Source organism: Pezoporus occidentalis, unplaced genomic scaffold, assembly GCF_034315485.1.
Source record: "Pezoporus occidentalis ecotype Australia unplaced genomic scaffold, CSIRO_AGI_Poc_V1 ctg73, whole genome shotgun sequence".
Lineage (NCBI taxonomy): Eukaryota > Metazoa > Chordata > Aves > Psittaciformes > Psittacidae > Pezoporus > Pezoporus occidentalis.
Window position 1 is genome coordinate 466,078 of NW_026916082.1, and position 20,499 is coordinate 486,576.

The 20,499-nt window shown below is 40.3% G+C and overlaps 1 protein-coding gene and 1 long non-coding RNA gene across 5 annotated transcripts in view; both read right to left on the reverse strand.

Moving 5' to 3' along the window:
• The window catches only part of BTRC (beta-transducin repeat containing E3 ubiquitin protein ligase), a 99,235-nt gene that overhangs the window by 43,161 nt on the left and 35,575 nt on the right, over positions 1–20,499 (reverse strand). For all 4 annotated transcript variants that reach the window (XM_062601934.1, XM_062601935.1, XM_062601933.1 and 1 more), the window contains one exon: positions 11,127–11,216. In XM_062601934.1, coding sequence (XP_062457918.1) covers positions 11,127–11,216 — 90 coding nt within the window. The remainder of the gene's footprint in view (positions 1–11,126; positions 11,217–20,499) is intronic.
• LOC134155111 (uncharacterized) lies at positions 8,725–11,120 on the reverse strand. Its single transcript, XR_009961432.1, has 3 exons — positions 9,909–11,120; positions 9,712–9,771; positions 8,725–8,845 (listed from the first exon to the last, which is right to left on the reverse strand). It is a non-coding gene; the product is annotated as an uncharacterized LOC134155111 (long non-coding RNA).

A 20,499-nucleotide genomic window follows, 5' to 3' on the forward strand; every position in this document is an offset into this window, starting at 1 on the left:
TGGAATGACAGAGCCTCACTCTTCAACCATTACTTCTCTGGGAATTATGGGGAAGGAGAAAAGAAATGCCTGGAAAACACAGCGCAGAGAACAAGGAAGACAGAAAAGGAACCATGTTTATCAGAAGTAGCTGGATTTCCCTGCACTGTAAACATAAATCCTACTTCATTACATTTCTTATTTCCTTTCCCAGAAATTGCCCCCTAATATCCCTCTTCTCCTCAGATCATTTTTTTTCCCTTTATAAAAATACTAGTTTTACTAAGACTGTTATTGAGATGTGACAGGCGCTCATGCCAGCGTCTAATTTTAGAATGTACTTGAGAAATTTGTGATTTTCTCAAACCACTGAGAAAAAAAAAATAATAATCAAGTCAAGCTTCTTAGCAATTACAGCAGCCAAATATTTCAAATTAGGCTTTCTTGTTGCAAGTGAATAAACTGAAAAATACGGGTGGAAAAAAAAAGAAAAAAAGCCCATTGACAAAAATATACCAGCAAAAAGGAGCATTAGGGAATCAATGCAGTATTTGCTCTCTCTTCTTTTTTTTTGCTGCTGAAAGCCACATGGCACACACAGTATTTTTAACTGAGGAGTCTCATTTCAAATATATGCCGAGGAATCTTATTTCAAACATATACTAAATAAGGAGGGGAGTATTAAAACAGGCAGTCCCTTACTCTAATTTTATCCATCTCCCTCCTCTTCTTTCCTCGATGCAGCACAAGTTTAAATCTGATACAGAACCCTGTGAGTCTCTCTCTTTTTTTTTGTAAACAGTGATCAACATTTTCCTAAATGACCCCCGAAAGGACCTACGTTGAAACTACTCATTAGTAACAGCCACGTTTGCAATATTAACCTGGATGCGGCTGTTTATTAAGATCTTTTAAGGGGTTTCGAATGAAGACACACTGCCGGTGTACAGGGAGCACAGAAGGGGTAATTTAAAACCCATGTTTTTCCTCCCCCTCACCGAAAACATGCCCAGCATTGTGCAGCTGTGCTGCCAGCTTCATCACTCCCTCCATCTCCACTCTTGCTAATTAAAAGGTTGATCACAGAACAATGCTCTTCTCATTAATTTCAGCTTTCTGATTGGGCAGGATTCCCGCTCGCTCCGCCTGATCTTTTCCACACTGCTGAAGTTAATGTGACAGGAGCCCGAAGATGGATTACCCGCTGCCATATTGCCCATCACCTCCAATCAGCAGCTATCTGGGTAAACTGATTGTTCTAATTTGCTCTCATTATTTTTACAATATCAGGAGAAAATAACGCACACAGCTCACTGTCAAAGCTGTGAAAATCAGCCATTAGTTAAACCCAGACACCGAGTGGCTTTATTAGAAGCACTGCAGTTTATTGATGCAGCTTTGGTAGGCTAAGATAATACCTGCCCTCTTCAAACACGCTTTTTGAGGTGTATTTATGTTCAAAGAAAATATTTACCAGGACACTTTTGGAGACGCTCGCAGTCTCAGCTGTTATCTTTATATGCTTGCTGACAATGAAGATTACGAACAATGGAGGCTTGACTTCCACATTAAGGAGGGCACAATATATGCAGCATTAACCACATGGCAGCCTGCACATCTCAGCTATTATTTTACAGTTTAAACAAAAACTATCTCAGTACTAATACGACAGGTAAGAATGTAAATACACCCCAAAACTGCAGAAAACATTGTACTACCATAAAGGCAAACATGGTACAGGTGAAATTATGTGAGCTGTGTGTACAAGGTCAACAATTTAATTTTGGGTTTGGTTATTTTGCTAAGCAAAGGAGCCTGCATAGCCCAACCAGAAAACACAGGGACTGAAACCTAGAGCTACAGATACGGGAAACTGCTCTGGGCGGCTGGGAACTATTTTTTCCCTACAAAAGGCATTGTGCTGCCACAACTTGGGAATGAGAGCAAAAATGTCACTCTATGCTGAAGCCTCACAGGATCCCATAGCTAAGAAAATAAAGTATTGTTAGTGGTATGAAGTCAGGCATTTTTACACCACAGCAGTGGTAAGAACTACGTTGAAAATCTTGGACCTCTGACAGTTTCTATGCTATATATAAAGGGACCTACATTATTTTGCCTGCTGCCTAGCTGCATCTTAGCAAAAGGAAATGCTAAATAGAGGGATTAACAGAAATATGATATCTTAAATCTTGCTAAACATAAACCTTAAACTGGTGTCTACGATGTTGTAACTTGGAATGTGCTCTAAGAGTGACAGGCAGAGCACAGCAGACTGATTTTACTTTTAAATAATACCTAAATTAGATTAGTTCTTTGTGTAGATCTGCATGAACCAGAGGGGACATTCATCATTGTGCCAAAAAAGTTAAATTCACTGGGGTATGCTCAAAGTGAATGGTTCTAGACCTACGTTTTATCTCTCAGACACATCATCAAGATGCTGCGCCAATATGCACGAAGCCTGCTAGGAGCTGCAAGAAAGACAACGGGAAAGTAACTGGATACCAAAAGAGGTTTAAATTTCCCCTTTGTAGGTTATGAATTGTTTGGGACAGGATCCGAGGCTTCTCTGTCTTGCAAGCACAGGGCATCCCTTTCAATACTTGAGCTTCTTTTTTAATATTTAAACAGCTTAAATATAAGGAAGGATATTCTCCCCATTTCCCTCCAAACCAGATGTAATTCTAGTTCTCCCTCCCCCTCCTGCTGTAATTTAGAATGCTACAATTTCCATTACTGCTTTTTAAATATTTTTAAGTCCTCATCAGCCAGAGCCTTGCATTTGGGGGCTGATGGTTCCTCCCTCCTAGACAAGCCACCTCCCAGCTTTGTTTGGTATCTCTTTTGACCCTTCCTAATGGTTTTCTCTTGGAGGGGCGTGCCATGCTTTTCTCCTTAAAATTCCTGCACTGAAAGACTGCACCACACCACACTCCACAAAACGTGCTGATGGCACAAATTACAAGCCCCCAGCCGAACACTCCAGCCCCCACCATTCGGGCAGATTTATGTGGGCTCTTGCCGACGTTATTACAAGTCAGAGTTTATTGGGAAATTGTTACATTATGCGGAGTGTCTAACAAATTGCTTATGCTGCTATAATTGGATTACAACAGCCGCTTGCTCCCACCGGTAAGATTAGGCAAGTAGGACTCCTGCCGATCTCTGAACGTTAGCAGTAATTTTATTTGCCTTGCCTCTCTCTTTCCTAACAACATGCCTCTTTCCCTGCCAGCTGTCTGCTGAAAAGGCACAGGCTTGTTCCTTGGCCCTAACAATGCAATTACAGCCCTGCAGATCGCACTGTTTGTGCATTAAGTACAGAGCCAAAACGAGGCGAATTGATCGTTTGACTTTTGGAGGAGCCATGTGATCTCTGCATGCGGGTGATCCGGCATGCATCGCTGGGCAATGGTGCAGCACACGCCTGGCGATGAACTCGCTCCACGCTGTTTCCCCTCCCCTGGCCGCTCCTAACAGCAAAGATGCTGGAGCATACCCCATGTTAACCCCCACTGGTCTACAAACATAGGCTCGTTTTTAGCAGCTTTCTTGCTAGGCTAAACTCAGAATTTACTGCACCTTCTGAAATGTGAGCACTTGGCTACGCCAATGGCATCCCCACTGTGGGCTACGCTATCAAATAATTATTCCCGTGTTTCACACCACAAGCTTTAGCATAAGAACTGGATGCATTTTTCAAGCCACTTTCTCAATTCTTGCATTTGAAAAATACTGAAAACAGATCTAGTTAATGTCACGTTAATGGCATTTATATTCTCCACCATCTGAGGGTGCTGCCACTGCAGGAGACTGCTGAAGAAGCGATGCTTCTCTTCACATTCGCCACCATTTACCACTAAAGCCACCAATGATTTGTATTCCAAACTTTTTCACATTTCCAGCTCAAAAGAGCCCAAAGTACAAGTCCAGTTTGTTTCAGAACTTACCCAGGTGAACACTCCCTATGAGCTTAATGTAACAGGACTTGAATGAAGATCTCAAGGCTGTAACTTTTTTATGCAGAGTATCAATCACCAAACCAGCAAACACTTGAGGTGGAACTACAGCATGTGACACTACACAGAACAGAGGTGCAGGGGAATTTTGATTAAGGATGCGAGGTTAAGTTCTAAATTTTATAAGATTTCTGCAACATCTTTACTGTCTATATGTGGAGAGGATTCTGGGATGATTCAGCATGGAAGGGACCTCAGGAGTTCTCCAACCCAACCTCCTGACCAATGCAGGCTGCATTATGAATCAGACCTGGTAGCTCAGGGTTTCATCTAAACTGGTCTGGAAAACCTCCAAGGACTGAGGCTGCAGAGCCTCCACAATCAACCTGTTCCAGTTGACTGTAATCACCACAAGAAAGTTTTTCCTTAGAACCAGTCACACCTGAGGAATTTCCAGGATCTGCGCAGGAGCCCTGCCAATATTTACTGAACTCAACTTCAGAGGTGAAACAATCTGCTTCCTCGTGATTTCAAACCCAGGGCTCCAAAAAGTAGAAACATCTCCATTGAGATGACTGAACTCTGCAAATGATTCTTCATAGCAACATTCTGCATATCACCTGACTGACCATCCTTACTGCAGAGCTTTGAGACCTGATCTCCAGAAGAATACACTCAGAGACCGCCAGTTACAGAGCAATTTATGAGTTAACTATAAGTATTATAGTTATGAGTTAACTATAATAGTATGAGTTAACTATAAGTAATTATATTACTATTTCTTTAATTTTGCATTTAAAAAAAACAAGGTTTTTACTTTTTTTTTTTTTTAATTCACGGCTTCACTGACATGCAAAACCATTTTGGGTGTTAAGAGAAGCAGAAACGACAACCACTGCACAGCATTCGTGTAACTGAAAACTAAAGAAGCCTGTTTACATGTAGTTTAACACGCAAAAGAAACTCTGAACAGCTGAAATGCCTTATAAATAGCTCAGACCCAGAGGAAGTGCAAACGTCTGCATTGTGAATTGTAGATCTTAATTACAGACAATGGCTGGTACAGCAAGTAGCACGGAAAAAAAAAAAAAGTGAAACAGTTGCACTGTTCATGGTTGGCAATAATTCTTCAGGAAAATATTTACTATCAATCAGTTATGAGAAAAGGGACTCTGCGCTCATAAAACAGCACGTTGCTTCTCATACCAGGACCATTTTGCTTCAGCATAATCTGAATTTAAACAGCTTGTTTCCTGCGGATATAATTTTGGAAATAAATAAAACAAGTCTATCAAAATCTGGAGAATGTGTATGGTGGGGTGGGGGGAGCAGGAATATCACATTTCTTTCTCAGTCATTTGCAAAGAGGTTATTAGACCAAGGGGAAGCAAAAGCATAAAGATTGTCTTGACCTAAAAAAATATATACATAAAATATGAGAAACTTGCAGTTAAGATAAAAGTAGACATATTACTAAGAAAGATCATTGTTAGGTTGAAGCCTTTAGACACACCTCCAATGCCATTTTCTACTTGTGCTGTCTAAATACTGAGAATTAGTCATAGTTTGAAAGCACCTTTTGAACATTAAGCAATCCCAACAATGTCCCTGCAATACCCATCATTCACACAACCCTCTTTTTTGCAGAGTGATTACCTACAAGAGAAGGGTAAAATGACATGCTTAAACCTCTAGCAGCCAATGGCTAAGGCAGCACCTATATGGTTTGCAACAGTCTCAGAAACGTTGCCCCAGAGAAAGGTATATATCCAAGCCACAGGAGGGGATGCTGCTACCGAGGGATCTGGAGCTGGAAGCATGGCCATTGACAGCCCTCTGCATCACTACACAGAAGCTTAATACTAAACATTAAGCTATGGAATAACATATTTCCTAATCAGAACAGTGGAAGGAGTATCAGGAAACAAAATGTAGCTAGTCAAATAATATTTGTTCATAATGAAAATGCTCTAACTTCAATCTCAAGGACTGTAAAGGCTTCAAAAGCACTGGAAAACTGCATTATCTGAAGATATACTGACTCTGGTTTATCACAGCAGAACTCAGTTGGTTGCACTGTTCATGCAAAGTAAACACACGGACACTCTCACGGAAGAGGAGCCATCAATCTATGACATAAAGGGACTTGAGAGTACAGGAGGGACACTCGTCAGATCAATTTGTCCTACTGCCAACTGGAACATGCGGCCTGGAACCCTAAATGTTTGTTTATTAAAGAGTACTCATGGTTTGTCCTTTTAATTCACTGAAGGATTCTGAGCTCAATGTTATTATTGTACACACTACTTTTTAGTCTAAAAATTAGAAAGTAGCAATGCAGAAAGAACTGACAAAGGAAGGTCGATTTCAATTACCTGCTAGTTCCACCGCTCCTTGCTTGAGCTGAATCATCCTTGAATGTAAAATGCGTAGCTACAGCTAAATAATTCTATGCATCCTTGAAAGAAACTTTCTCATGGCATTCTTGAAGAACCAAGTCCTGTTCTGTGTTTCCAGAATTAAGCAGAACACAGCCCTGTCCTCCTGTATGCTGCACCAGCTTGCTGAGCAGGCAGGACATCACTACATGCTTAAGCAGGACTTCCCATCCAAAGGTCAAAAAAGCATCACCTAGTTAAATTTCACAGCATTTCTGCAAGGAGAGTATTACTCAGTTCCCTTTTTGAAGGGTAGCAAGAAAAGCCACCAAGGCCACAGAGAATAAAATCACAGTGCTAAAATCAAAGGGTAGAAAATGGTTCTAGATTCCTACTTCAATACTGTAACCACTGCAGCATGTACATTTAAAACTCTGATGAACAACACTCAAAGATTCCCTAGAAGGTACAACATGCCTTAAAGACTCTGCTTTAAAAACCCTTGGTTTGCCAAGACCTTAAGAAGCAGGACCAGTTATCACATGTGCAAGGGGTGGCCTGAAACAGAAATCTAATTTTTCAAGGATGGTGTGTGTGACTGTATTTATCTTTACCTAAATGAAACTGGAGGAAGAAAGAGGCAGAGAACCTCTCCCAGCTGCTGCTGAGTTCAGAACTTAGAAACGTGGGGATGCTGCATGCCATTTAGAAGGTGTCTTTATGCTGTCTCTGGCAAGTATGCCATAGGGTGCCTATCTCTGGCACAGGTAGGAAAGAATTCAATGTGCAAAATGAAACTGAAAACATTTCTTTATATAGCAGATACAGATGAACTGGAACTGACTGCAGGAGTTAATAAACAGTAAAGACCTACCTAATGAATGCAGGAAATGGGTATTGACTTTAGAACTCTGTGAGATCAGCTGTACACCAGTCTCTCGCTGGGAAACAAAAGAGCACTTTGAATTGAAAGGGTATTTCCATGATCCTGGAAAATGCAAAATTTAACAGACTCCGAGCAAACAGCAAAACTCTAACATAATGCAGCCCACATTATCAAAGTGTGAAAAGGCAAGACCTCTGTTTGAAAACAGTAACACATATAATCCATCCAAGCAAAGACACAGCTAAGGAGACTGGAGACACACCACAGCATCCCTCACCACACAGCAAATAGAAAGTGTGAAGGTCACCACAGAAAGCAAGTAGTCCTGGGTGCAGAACAGAAGAGAAACTTGTTTGCACACAGGAGCATCACAAGAATCCTAGTGACATACCAGATGCCAGGGGATTTTTAACTGTGCCCCTCTCTAATTGAGGATGAAGCACACACCAATACCATTATCTGGCCTGAAGATACTGGCTTACAAAATATGGAACAAACAATAGGAACAGATGCTCATTTGGCCAGATTTCAATAAGCCTCATTAAAGTCAAACACCCTGTCCTTGGAGCTCAGGTTCATGCTGCATTTCTACCTTATTTAAGCACCTAACACCAATTCCTGAGAAAGCTGTCCACTGGTGGTTGCACACCAGTAGTAGCACAAAAAGAAATCAATCTCCTGCAGACATTTTTTGGTTTCTATAAGAGACAAACAGCAGCAGTTGGCAAAAAAGAGGCCAAAAGATTAACAGAAAAACTCCTGAGGATGGAAGAGAAATTGATGTTACAGATCATACAGGTGACATCTGTGCATTATAATATATAATTTTTAATTTAAGATCCCACTTCTTCAGTTGAAATGTGCATACTTGAAACTATTCCTACTGTTCCTTATTTGCTTCTATACAAATATGCACAGGTCCCATTGATGGAGTTTCAGAGGACAAATACCAGAAAAGCAGGGCTAGGGACAATATAAAAAGATTTATCAGAACACGATATTCTAGTTTTGTTTTTAAATGTTTTAATAAAACTAGATAATGCACAAGTTTGCAAAGGCACTGTACACCAGCCTGCACAGGCAATCATAGAGATATATCATACAGAAATGGTATCATAGAGAATGGTATCTATAATCATATAGATGGTATCATATAAAAAAAACAGGCAAAGTTTTCTAACAAACACAGACTTCCTTGAGTGATCAAAAAGACAGTAACTTTCTGTACTTGAAAATGCATATCTGCTTATTGTAAACTTCTTTTCCCTCCATTTTAGAAAGAATGCCAGTTGTTAGGCTGGTAATTTACATCTGGGTGTCCTGTACAGAAACATTCGTTCATAAGAGAGCTTGATGGATGGACAGTGCTTCAGCCTGAAAAAAAGATATCTCAATATTGATGTGCGTGGCCTCAAGGGAAACTGCATTTCATTCTTTGAACAAACTTTAGAGACATGAAGCACACAATCAGTAAATGACATTAACACAGCCATAACAGAGTACAGTTTTCTTTTGTGCAAGTAGGTGCAGAATTAGAAATTCTGTTTTCAGGAAAACCATTGTCTCCTGCAGACTGACTGACATACCTGTCACACATGTGATAATGCTGACTGCGGCTCCCAGTCAGGGCTGATGCCGCACTGCAGGATCATGTAAGGTGTATCATTAGTTCCAAAGTAAACCTTTTTTGTCTTTTACTGCCAGTTAAAAATATAAAAAAAAAAAGAAAAATAAAATAAAATTAAAACCCTACAACACTTTTGGAAAAGTGCTGCAGATAAAGAAGCCCTCAGTTATCCTTTCCAGTGTTCACTCTCTTGACAAAACATGTTAAAGTCCAAGGCTGTAAGACACATCAATCATGGAGGATAAAACTCACCATGTGCATAAGGCTAAGAGAAGGCCTCTGAACTCCTTAAATCCCATTTAAGCCCTTCACCTAGGGAACATTTAACAGTTGTGCCATTTGCCTGTGCCATTACTGAGCCATTTGCATTTAGCTAACTGGATTTATAAATGCTTCAACACTTTGGAATTCGAAAGACAAGCTTTCTTAGAACCTATTTCATTTTGGTTTGTAGCTGGGAATGCAAAGGAAAAGAGTACAATATCGAGGCATGCTAGTACCAGAGGAATTATATCCCCAGAAAAGTCCATACGCTTTTTCATGCATACATATGTGTGTGTGCATATATGCATGCATACATGTGTGTATATATATGTTTTTTCATATATATAGATGATGGCAGATTGTCCTACAGTATATATATAGATATTGTTCTACAGCATACAGATACAATACTTGAAAACATATACTTTTTAATCTCCAGGTTGATGATTCAGATTCATCCTTAGTAACATGAAACAAATCTTGCTGTTCCTGCCTTGAGTCCTACCCATACCTTTTACCATGATCCCATCAAAAGCATTATTTTAAGAGAGTTTATTATTTAGGGCATTAGGATATTAAAGATATGTCAATTCATTTAGAAGAGGCATCACTTACATTAAGTGTAGCTCTTGCACATTTTTGTTCCTTTATAAGATGATCAGGTCAATCAAGATGCTATAAAGCAGATGGAGTCGAATGGGTTTACTATAGTTAGCTTGCTGTGAGCTGCTTCATGGCATCAGAATGATGCTGTATGACAATATAATTCAGTCAGAGCTGCTCTGATGCCTTGTTTAAAGAATTTCACCTACTTTGTATCATAAAGCACCTTAGAAAGCAGTGTGCAATAGCAGTCAACTTAAGAATGGAGGTGTTGGTATTAAATATTAGCCCTCTGTACCAAGATCCGTAGCTTCTCTCAAAAGTGCTTCTCCAGTGGAAGGTAACCTGGCATGTCAAGCACAGTTTATGAGCACTAAACCACCTGCAAGCACCATGACAAACTTTTATGATAGCCAATTCCCTGACAGGAATCAAAGTAATGGGACATCCAAATTTTACCAGCAAAATCCCAGCAAAGATTTAGCTGGGAAATTATCTTAAAGGTCAATACAAAAGTGGCCCCTGAAGGGACAAAGCACCTTTAACAAACAAAGTATGAAAAAAAGGACTTCAAGAAGATCAAGGAATAAATAACTGAAAGAGAAAACAGGCTTTTGAGTGGTCAGGTTTGTGGTGACAGAGGAGCAACAAAATGCCAGCTGGTTTGGGTAACAGATGGCTGCGTGCACTGATCTGTCCTGCATGCCCATTCTGAACTTCCTTTCAGTGAAAATACGAAGCTTACACAAGGATAAACACATCCTTCACACAGCCTTTCTATACATATTGCATCACTCTTCATATGCTTTCCATTCACAAACAGCCCTGCACGTATGCTGTTTTACTCTACTTACACTGACTTTTAAGAAAAGAGGGTTGCTAATGGCACCTCATCTTTTCCAACTACATCTACTACAATTCTCAAGGAATGACTTTTCTCTCATGGGCTAATGTATACTTTTCTTACCATTCCGATTGCTGTATCTCCCTCCTCCCTTTCCCTTAAACACAGCATTCACGGTATTTTAATTGAAAGGTCTTTCTTTTTGCACCTCTCCTCCAGTAGCTAAGAAATCTTCATGATATGAAGAGCTCTCATGCAGTATTTTTAGCATGTATCTGGACATTTATTATTTGAAGATGCCACAGCTAATTACATGGCAGGCATAGGCCATCCCCCTGGAAAAGCCTATTACTTGTATAGCAGAATGAACCCTTCAATCCTAGGTAGCTCAAGACTCAAGTAATCATTTCCAATAGAGAAAATCAGCAAGTCTGAAATCTCTACACAGGACAGAAAAGCGTACCCAAAATACCGGCTTTCTGTTTAAATATGTTTTTTCAACTCTGATTTTTAACAAGAACTTTCATTAACAGTGAACAATCTGCAAAAAAACCCTCAAAACCAAAGCTAGTCTCTTACTTACTTTGGCCACACAATTTTCAGTCTTCATAGCAGTGCTTCCTAGACATACAGTTTCCTGGTTTAAGCACAGTCTGGCACAGCTGTTGTAGGTCTGCAGAAAGATTAAAATGGTTACGAACAGAAGAACACAATTTTCTTTCAGGCACCACATTTTTGGCACAGGAACCCACAACAACTCTACTACATTTCCTTTTTCCTAAGGTGTAAATGTTTCGAACCAAAATAAACTAGCTTACAGCAAAAGCCTATGTTCAGGGCATGCATGTCCTCTGAGAAGCTATGCAGAATTTTATAGTTCTGAGATACAAAGATTTTTATCCTTTTTCCCTTTGAAAAAGGGAAAAAAAAAGAAAAGAAAAAAAAAGAATACCTGATACAAGTTGCTTGGTCTTTCACAAAATGCTGCATAACTGACCAACCAAAGCAAGGTGATTTCTACACACCAGTTGTCACAGCAGTACGAAGGTTATAATCGCTTCTCATCTCACTTCTTGTATTTAATCTTTCCAATTTTGGAAAGCTTCTTCTTTTAAAGTAGAATGTCTTTTTAACTTTACCTCATACACTGTCCTGCCCAGGAGACGTTGGAGTCTCTGCAGAACGGTACTCTTAAGTCTCTCACTTTTTTAAGGGCACAATACGTACAATACTTATGAGCTATGTTAAAATTATACTTTGGGTGATTTGGCTATTTTAACTAAGATGCCTGAAGAACTCAGGGACTTCTAATGGAGGCCTCCTCTCCCCCCAGTTCCAACACCTTTTCAATTACTACTTGATTAAGTCCACATTTTCTAGTAGTAGGAGTAGTATAGTAGCACCTAAGAGTTCCAGTACTGGGTTAATACCCCAGTGCCTGTTGCCATTTACAGAAAATGGCTCCCAAGCAAACATGGCAGCCCAAAAGCAAGCACAAACCTGCTTTCTTGCAAGAGTAGTAAGTGGACCACAGAGAAGATGTTGCTACCTCAAATAGTTGTGTGGGGGAAACATAAGAAGCATGTTGAAAGAGAATGAAATTAAATTTGCTACAAAGACATTTCCAAGAGCACTAAGTAAAACATACTAACATTCATGGTATTTTTAAAATGGCCTTAAGGTGAGGCCACACCAAGATTTATAGTGAACTGCCTGTCAGTTCTCTCCCTGTAAGTTCTCTCCCTGTAATATTCACTGGCAACTGTGCTGGTGAATATTGCAGGGAAGATCCTTCTTTCAGAGCTTGCAACAGATTTCTGTTTGCTTGACTTAAAACTAATTCAACCCCAAGACTGCTACAGGTTATAAAACCTACAGGCAGTGCTGGCATACTAAGGGCTCCTAAACCTCTCCCTCTGCTCCAAACCTACGTCAGAGTCAGATTCCCTCAGTGACAAGCATCAACAAATTATCTCCCTTTTTTGCCCCTCTACCAGAGGCCCAACTCTGCAAAAGATGTAGTCACTAACAACACACAAACCAGAAGAAGAACACATTGCAAAGGACATCAGAGGAAGAATGCAAAGAGATTAAAAGAGGGTTATGCTGAGAGTGATAGGAGATACATCCACAAGCCCAGCATTCCTCCTCAGGAGGACAGTAAGGACCAGGTGATGGGAACCAAGTGCTCCCAGTCAGTTTATAACATTATTCACCCACATTCCTATGATCCTCATTAAACACTCCTTACTGCCTACCACGGGAAATCAAGTATACTGGCTCAGGTGGATCTGTACTGGCCAAGCACAGTACAGACGCTCTTTAGGAAATCCACAGTCCTTTCCACCTTACTTCTTTACAGACCCCCTTTAAAGCTCACCGGGAGACAGAAACAAAAAGGAGCACAGAAGCCCTATGTTCTCCATTGCTTTAGCAGTTCATGTTTTATTTCTCAGTGAGATCTCTAACCAGAAAACAACCAGTGACAGACAGGAATGTAGAATATCCTGGCTCCAGCAGATTTCCTTGCAAGTCATAACACTGATATCTGCTGTGACTAGCAGCCAGCTAGCAACTTCTGACTCTGGATCCACAAGGAGAAACTGAAAAATTCAAACACGAATCCCTTCAAAGTGCTGTGCAGATGAACAGAGTGCATCTTTCAGCAGGGGAGGCTCAGATTCAAACTGGGATTAGGCCACAAGCAAACAGAAGTCTGACAGACTTGACTAAGCCTCTTGCAAATATTTGCCAACATCATAAAACCATCACTCTGGTATGCACAGAACTTTCTCCTCAGAAGAAAGATCAGAATGGCATAAACTATCACACATTGTGGCTTACATGTAGTGGCCCAACTGGTGGACAGAAAGTTGACACTACCTGCTTTGCACTGACGTTCAGACAATACCATGCAAACTTCATTTTGTAAGCATCATCTCAGCTAAATTCAGCCAGATTCTGAAGGTGAGAAACCATGGAGAATTGATAAGACTCTTTGTTCAGTATTTACATTTGTGTAACTTAACCCATTTATTGTAAACCTGTGATTTCTTTCATTTACAATTCCTAAAATTCCAGTAGCAGTATTTCTGCACAATTTATCTGCTACATACTGTAAATTTTATGAGGAGTTCTGACTCGAAGAAAGCTACTACAAACTCCACTTTGCAGATGAAAAGCTAACCACTAAAACATTTACTGAAAGCAACAAGGAAGCCTGTGGCTCCATGAACTGAACCATGAACTGAAGTCAGATCTTGTCAGTCTGTTTCCTCCCAAGAGAGGTATGCACAAGCCTTGGTAGCAAGCCAGCTTTTAAAAGCCTGGCTTACATCAGGCTTTCTCTCACATTTACAAATGTGAAAGAGCAGACAACCGAAATACACCATGTGAAAAACTGAATGCTAAATCTAAAACTCCTAGAACTTTCTGAGAAGGAAGAAAGCTCACCATGCACTATTCAAAGGAAAAAAGCTCACTCAGTACTCTTCAAAAGTTGTGTGTGCGCCAGCATGTAGATACAAATAATTATTTCAGTGTATTGCTCAATTTGTATTACTTTCATCCACATATTACATGTCAGTGTGAACAGCACCAACTGAACTTCTGGTATAACTTGTCATCAAATCCCACAATACCAGGACTAGTGACACTTGATGGAACTAGTATGGTAATAATTTAAAGCAGATAAATTAAACACTTCACACAGCCGGCAGTGATTCTGGAGCCTGCTGTCCCAGGACACTATGGAGAGAAACAGCATCAGCAAGTGGAAAAAGAGATCAAACTAATTTATGGACAGCAGGTCCATAGAGTACATGACAGAGATATTCCCCAGACATCCCTGATGTAACCATGGTAGATACTGCAGGAGCAGTGAATAGAGCACAGGGAACAGCCAGACCCATTTGCTGCCATTCAGCAGCATCTTCCACTGACAGTGCTGGAGCCAGCAATGGATGAGGAGACTCTGGGTCTGGTAGACCTGGGCATTCTCATGCTATCAACACCTCTCTACCCTTTGACAACATGCCAACAATACTTAAATTCCTCCTTCACAACCTTTTCAGCCCCAGAAAGGATAGAAGAACATGCTTTTACTGCGAGAATCAACTTTTACACGTAATTTTCTTACCTAAAGATCTATGTAAGTGCCAAATTACCAGACAACCATTTAGTCCTCCAGCTCAGTATAAAGTAGTGAGGAAAAAAAAAGAAAATTAAAAGTTGCATGTATAATGGCTTCAACCCATCAGGATGAAGATTTGAGAATAAAACATACAGTGATCTTCAGTTTAATGTCCATTACTGTGTTTGCAAAGTTACAAAGTTCTTCTGTTCTTCTTCACATTCTCACAAAAGAATGCATTATTAGCCTTGTGGGATGAATAAAAAAAGTAAGGAAGATTCACGTACATGTTCTACCATATGTTTAAAAAGGTTTAAAGCAAAAATGCAGAAGAAAACCTATTTCTCCTTAAAAAAAGAGGTAATGTCACTCTACTTAAGAGGTCTCAATGGAAATGTATTGATAATGTTGCAAAGAAGCTGCATCTGGCTCAGGAAGTCAAGTCATAAGAAGCTGCAAGAATATATTGTGACGGTTATACTAAATGGTTGCCTTCTAATGTTCCTCTGTAGGCAGCAGTTACTGTCTACTGTGAGACACAAGATTACTGCTGGACATGGAGTTTTGATTTAATCTGATACTGTGTTCATACTAACAGTTACTAGTGAATAGACCTAACTGAAAGCAGAATGAATGTCTTATCATCAAGCAATAATGCAGAGCCTTTCATATTAGATAAAACATTTGATGGTGTCTCATGCTACACTGACACATCAGAGCACCTCCTTTCATTCATTCCAATGCCTATGGGCACATCGACTTAAGAAAAACCATGAAAAGCAAAACCAGAGCCAAACCTCAGAAAAGCAAATTTCTCAAGCTCACCTTTAAAGCTCAACCCTTTTATGAATCTCATCTAATTTGCACCAAAACTGTTGAAGTTTCTTATCACCTTTCAACAAGATAAGAGGTTTCTTCACCAAGGAAAAGCACTCTGAAATGGTAGCCTGGTTCAACACCACAGGCAGATAGCTTTGTGTTGGAGTGCTTTAATATGTTTTTATATTGCATATAAAGCATGCAAACGTAAGCCAGTTTGTTGAAAACTACCTTCTTTGCGGAAGCGGGCTGTAATTCTGAACAAGTTTTCAATTTTCACACTGCTGCTAGGTAAAACATTTTAAAGAGTTTAATTTTTACAGTGGCTTCAATGACACAAGATTATCTAACAAAGTAATGGCTAATCAATAGAGGGTTTAGTTGTCAGGTGAAACACATAACACACTAAAAGGGATTGATTGCAAGGCTCCTCCTTATTTACTGGGAGGTATATATTTAAAATGACACAAACTTGTTACCAAGCTGCATTCCTTTAACCTTGCAAAAGCCGTTTGAGAACAGTGTTAAGCAGCCCTATAGCAAAACAAGCTCTAATGAAAAAAAAGAAACCTACAAATATATGGGAGCACCAAATCATGTCAGAAGCAGGGGAACCACTAAGCTGCATTCACTCAGCCAAAGGTTTAAAAAGCCACGGAGACACTAGACTATGGTTCACTAAAGATAGAGCTGTATCTGATCTCATTCCCTAAGTGTCTTTGGTTACATTTTTCTTTTTAAAGAAAGTATGAACCTGCTCTTTGACACAAACACATAAACATTTCTACTCTTGTCCACATAGCTCTGGGCAAGCACTGGATACCAACCTGAAGCCTCAGACTCCAGACAGAACTCTGGCTCTGTGCGTGTGTGTGTGTGTGTGTGTGTGTGTAGCTTTTACGCTGACTGAAATCCATTTCTTTGGCCATTTATTTCGAGAATCCCCAGTCCCTGAACAAAACTCCACTTCTTAATAGAAGCTGCAACCCAGGAGTTCAATAAGATTTCCCCCCCCAATAGTTAATAATTACATGATTTATCAGAGAAAGATAACACTAATAAAAACCCAGCAAAAAGACAAAACCCATGCCCTCCCTTCAAGTCATTTTTGGGGAAAAGATTATTAAACTGTTCTTTTTGAACAAGAGCTTTTGTAGCTAAGCACAAATTGCCAAACGGTTAGAAAAAAAGTTATTAGACTCCGAAGAATTCTGCAGAAGTGGGAAGTTATACAAACAAATCACTCCAGCAGATTTGGAAAGACCGCTTTCATTGTACTTAGCGTCTTCGGAGACTTGCATTAATTACCCTTTAAAGGTCTTTCACATGGACTATTTCAAACAAATGCAATTTATTTATTTATTTCACATGAGGTGCTGCTTGTGAAAGAATTAAGTAATCTCAACAAATTTAAAAACGTTTTTATAAGCAGGTAATTAAAAAGAAGGCTTGAATTAAGTCAAGCTGTAAGACATTACCCAGCATTTGCCGCAATTATTTTCTTAAGAGGAGCCCTTTCTTATCTCTAGCCCAGCCTTGGGAAGGGCTGTCTCCATGGAAAGTCGTAAGGCAAAATAAAGACCAGCCAAACAAAAAACTAGATCATTTACAGGATTTTCCCTAAAGCACAGTTTGTCATATTGCAATTACACCTTGCCGACTGTGAAAGCCAGAGTCCTTAATATTGCCACTAGAGGGAAGACGTGTCTCAACACATGGCAATGGTAGTTGGGGAGTGGGCTTTCTTGAGCAATTACCATAACAAAGCTCCCTTGGCTGTGTGTACCTTCTAACTACTCAGTACAATTAAAATGACTTACCTAAAACAAACAGAAAAAAAACAGAAAAAAGGAGAGGCCCCTAAAACAAAAAACCTCAAGACAATTCAAACAAAAAGTCTAAAAGCCTTACTCCAATCTGCTGTTACACAAAATTACATTAAAGCTGAAGATCTTTTTTTCCTCATCCATCAATGCACGGGGGGGGGGGAACAAAAAAAAGAGCATGCCACAATGCCCCGACACCACGGGGTTGTTCAGCGATGTAAAAGCATTAAAACAAACAAAAACAAAGAGCAGGGAGAACTAGATCTCTTGTTAAAGAAGGGGGGGGGGGCTGCTGGAAGAAAAAGGAAATGTTGTGGTATTTAGCCATCTGGTAGCTGCTTGAAAACAAATTGTCCTCAAAAGAGCAGAAATACAGTATGTCTTCTCTCAGCTCACTGGCTCAGGAATCAGACCTCTCCCTCACCCCCCTTCTTTTTTAAATACAGGCATGGTAACATTAGACTTCTTTGCTGATGCTGATTTCACTTCCCTCTTGTCCCACTGTGCAAAGATAACCATGGTCATCCCACTCAGGTCTGGTTATTCCACCTTGGATGCATTATTTGCAGTCTTTTGGGATACATCTTGTTGGGTCCATTGTTCACAATCCCTCAGGGTTTTTTTTTTCTTCCCTGACAGCTACTTGCTGATTTTTAAACCCTTAAATCTTTCATTTTATAAGGCACATCATTAAGGGAAGATGGCAGCCAAGTGATTTTTCTTTCCATTGACAATTTGTGACATTTTTCCAGCAGCGTGCAAGGTGTTGAAAACCTGGCAGCTGTTACCTCCCGGGATGAAGATCCTTTTTTATCCTCCCTTGACAGTTTAACTCAATGGGTCAGCACCTTTAAAGACTGCAAAGTACCACTGAAGTGGATGGAGGCTTGAATTACTGCTCCCTCCCTAATCAATGTAAACCCTCACTGCAGGTGAAACTCTTCATCTATAGAGGTGCATGGGGGAGGAAAATGTAATGCCCTGAGCCAGATGGTTTTCATCTTGTTTTTTAAAGAATAAAGGAACAAGCTAACAAGGGGACAGCTACTTTTGTTAGCTTCTTGGCCTCTCTCATGGCTTTGGATCCCCAGGGTTCCAGCCACACAAGAGAAAGAATACAGAAAAACATAAACACTTAAAGAAATATAACTAGGGGGCTGGCAACACGCTGCTTTCAAAGAGTTGAGCGCCCTGTTCAGCGCTTTATTTATCACTGCCCACGTTCTTGGGATGGTAAGTGGACATGGACACAAAGGGCGGGGGGGGGGGGGGGGCAGACAACACTTGCAATTTACTCAATTACAGAGGAATGCAGCAATGCGGCAGCGGGGTGACAGATTCCTATTAGCACTAGTGCTGAAAGAGCCCAGTGGCCTTTCCGCCACAAGGCAGCATTCCCATTGTAGCTTAGACTCCGGCACAACCTGCCTTGGCTAGCTTTTTAACATGCATTAAGTGTCACAGAGAAATGGAAATTATTTTTTTCTTGTTGTTTGAGAACAAGGGAGAAAATAATTAAACTGAAAGAATAATCTTAAAAGTAAGCCTAAGGATGTACATCAAGCAATTTCAGGAGGGTTTTCAACCAGCAACTCCTTACTAGCAAGCAACAATAACGTTAAAGGTGAAGTACCTGGGATAACTTCATAGACATGGTACATCCTGCCTTGGTCAGCTCTCCAGCTAAAGGCAAATTCAAACTGCAGCATCTTCCCCAGAGGGAAGGAGGAAGGGAGCTGAAGGACCCTCACTCCCTCCTCATCATACAACCTTCCTCACCAGCCGAAAAGAGGGCTTTAACTTTTCATAGCAGAAATACTTCTGGAGAGGAAAATTATGCAGTGGGACGAGGCTACCAGCTGGAAGTAAATGGTTGATGGTTGCTACTTTTTATCCTTCCTTTGCTCTACCTTCTGTAACTGCTTTCCGTTTCTTATGGTTTGCTTGAATATTTGCTTTAAAATCTTAAGATCAGACTGTGCCTATTTTAACTTTGAAATAGCACCCAGAGCATGTTTTAGGTGCTACTTGTAATTTTACAAAACTATCTAAAATCTGTGAGACTGGATTGAGGTAATACTCTGTGCCAAAATGGTAAGTGGGAAGATTCTTGAAAATGCTAAGGGGCCTGTTTGAATGGGATAACAGGGAATTTTTTCCCCCGGACTTCCATCTGGAAGCTTATAGAAAGGCAGCAGAGTCCAATGTGAGGTTTGCAGGAGGTATGGTGCGGCAGCCTTGCTGCTGCCAGCATTTCCCCACAAGGCACCTTCACCCATAGACAAACCACGGTAGCAAAAGGCACTTCATTATTGCTAAACCAAAGAGAAGGGAGGGAGGGTTTTAAACAACCTGCATTGTGCCCGTCTTCTTTAAAAACCAGCAGGGTAATCAAGTTCAGGGCAGCCCTGGACAGCTGCCCTGTGACCTATTCATGTTGACCCCCACTATTCATCACTTTCCTTAGGACTATGAGGGCAAGCTCCTGGGGAGTGACCACCACAATAGACAGATACGAGCCAACAATAATACGGTTCCTGCAAAAAAAACAGATGGCACTGCAATAAATTTACAAATCTGCATTCATGGCTCTGTTAAAAACACCCAGAAGCTAAAGGCTGGAGGGGCCCCCAGAGAGCTTCCCCTTCCCAGTTTCTAAAGGCCAGCTCTCTCCCCAAGACTATTGAGCTCATGTTCTTCATAAATGAAGAATGGAGACATAGCCCTTAAAATAACAAATGTCTGACCTAATCAATCTAGTGTTTGGGTCTAACACTAAATGATAGGCACTGAAAACTAATTATGTTTTTTGGCAAGGAAGTTGAATTAAAATGGAAACACACAGGTTAAAAAGGCACTGAAGCATTTGCAAGTCCCTCTGAAAGGGCGGCACACACACACACACTCTCACATGCAGGGCTTGAAACAGGAACCTGATTCAATAACTCATGCATTTATTTTTAAAATGAATCAGATTAGTCCCATGTGTGACCTGCCGGTCCATCTGTATGAGCTGGACTTAATGGGCACTCTTCTCACGCTTACTTCAGTTTGAAGTATGAGAGAGATAAATTTAGTTTAATTTTCAACAGATCAAGCTATCCATTTTCCAAATGGACCATCTGGATCAGCCTATTAAAATTAATTTATAACTTTGCAGAGTGAAAATTCGTTTGTTA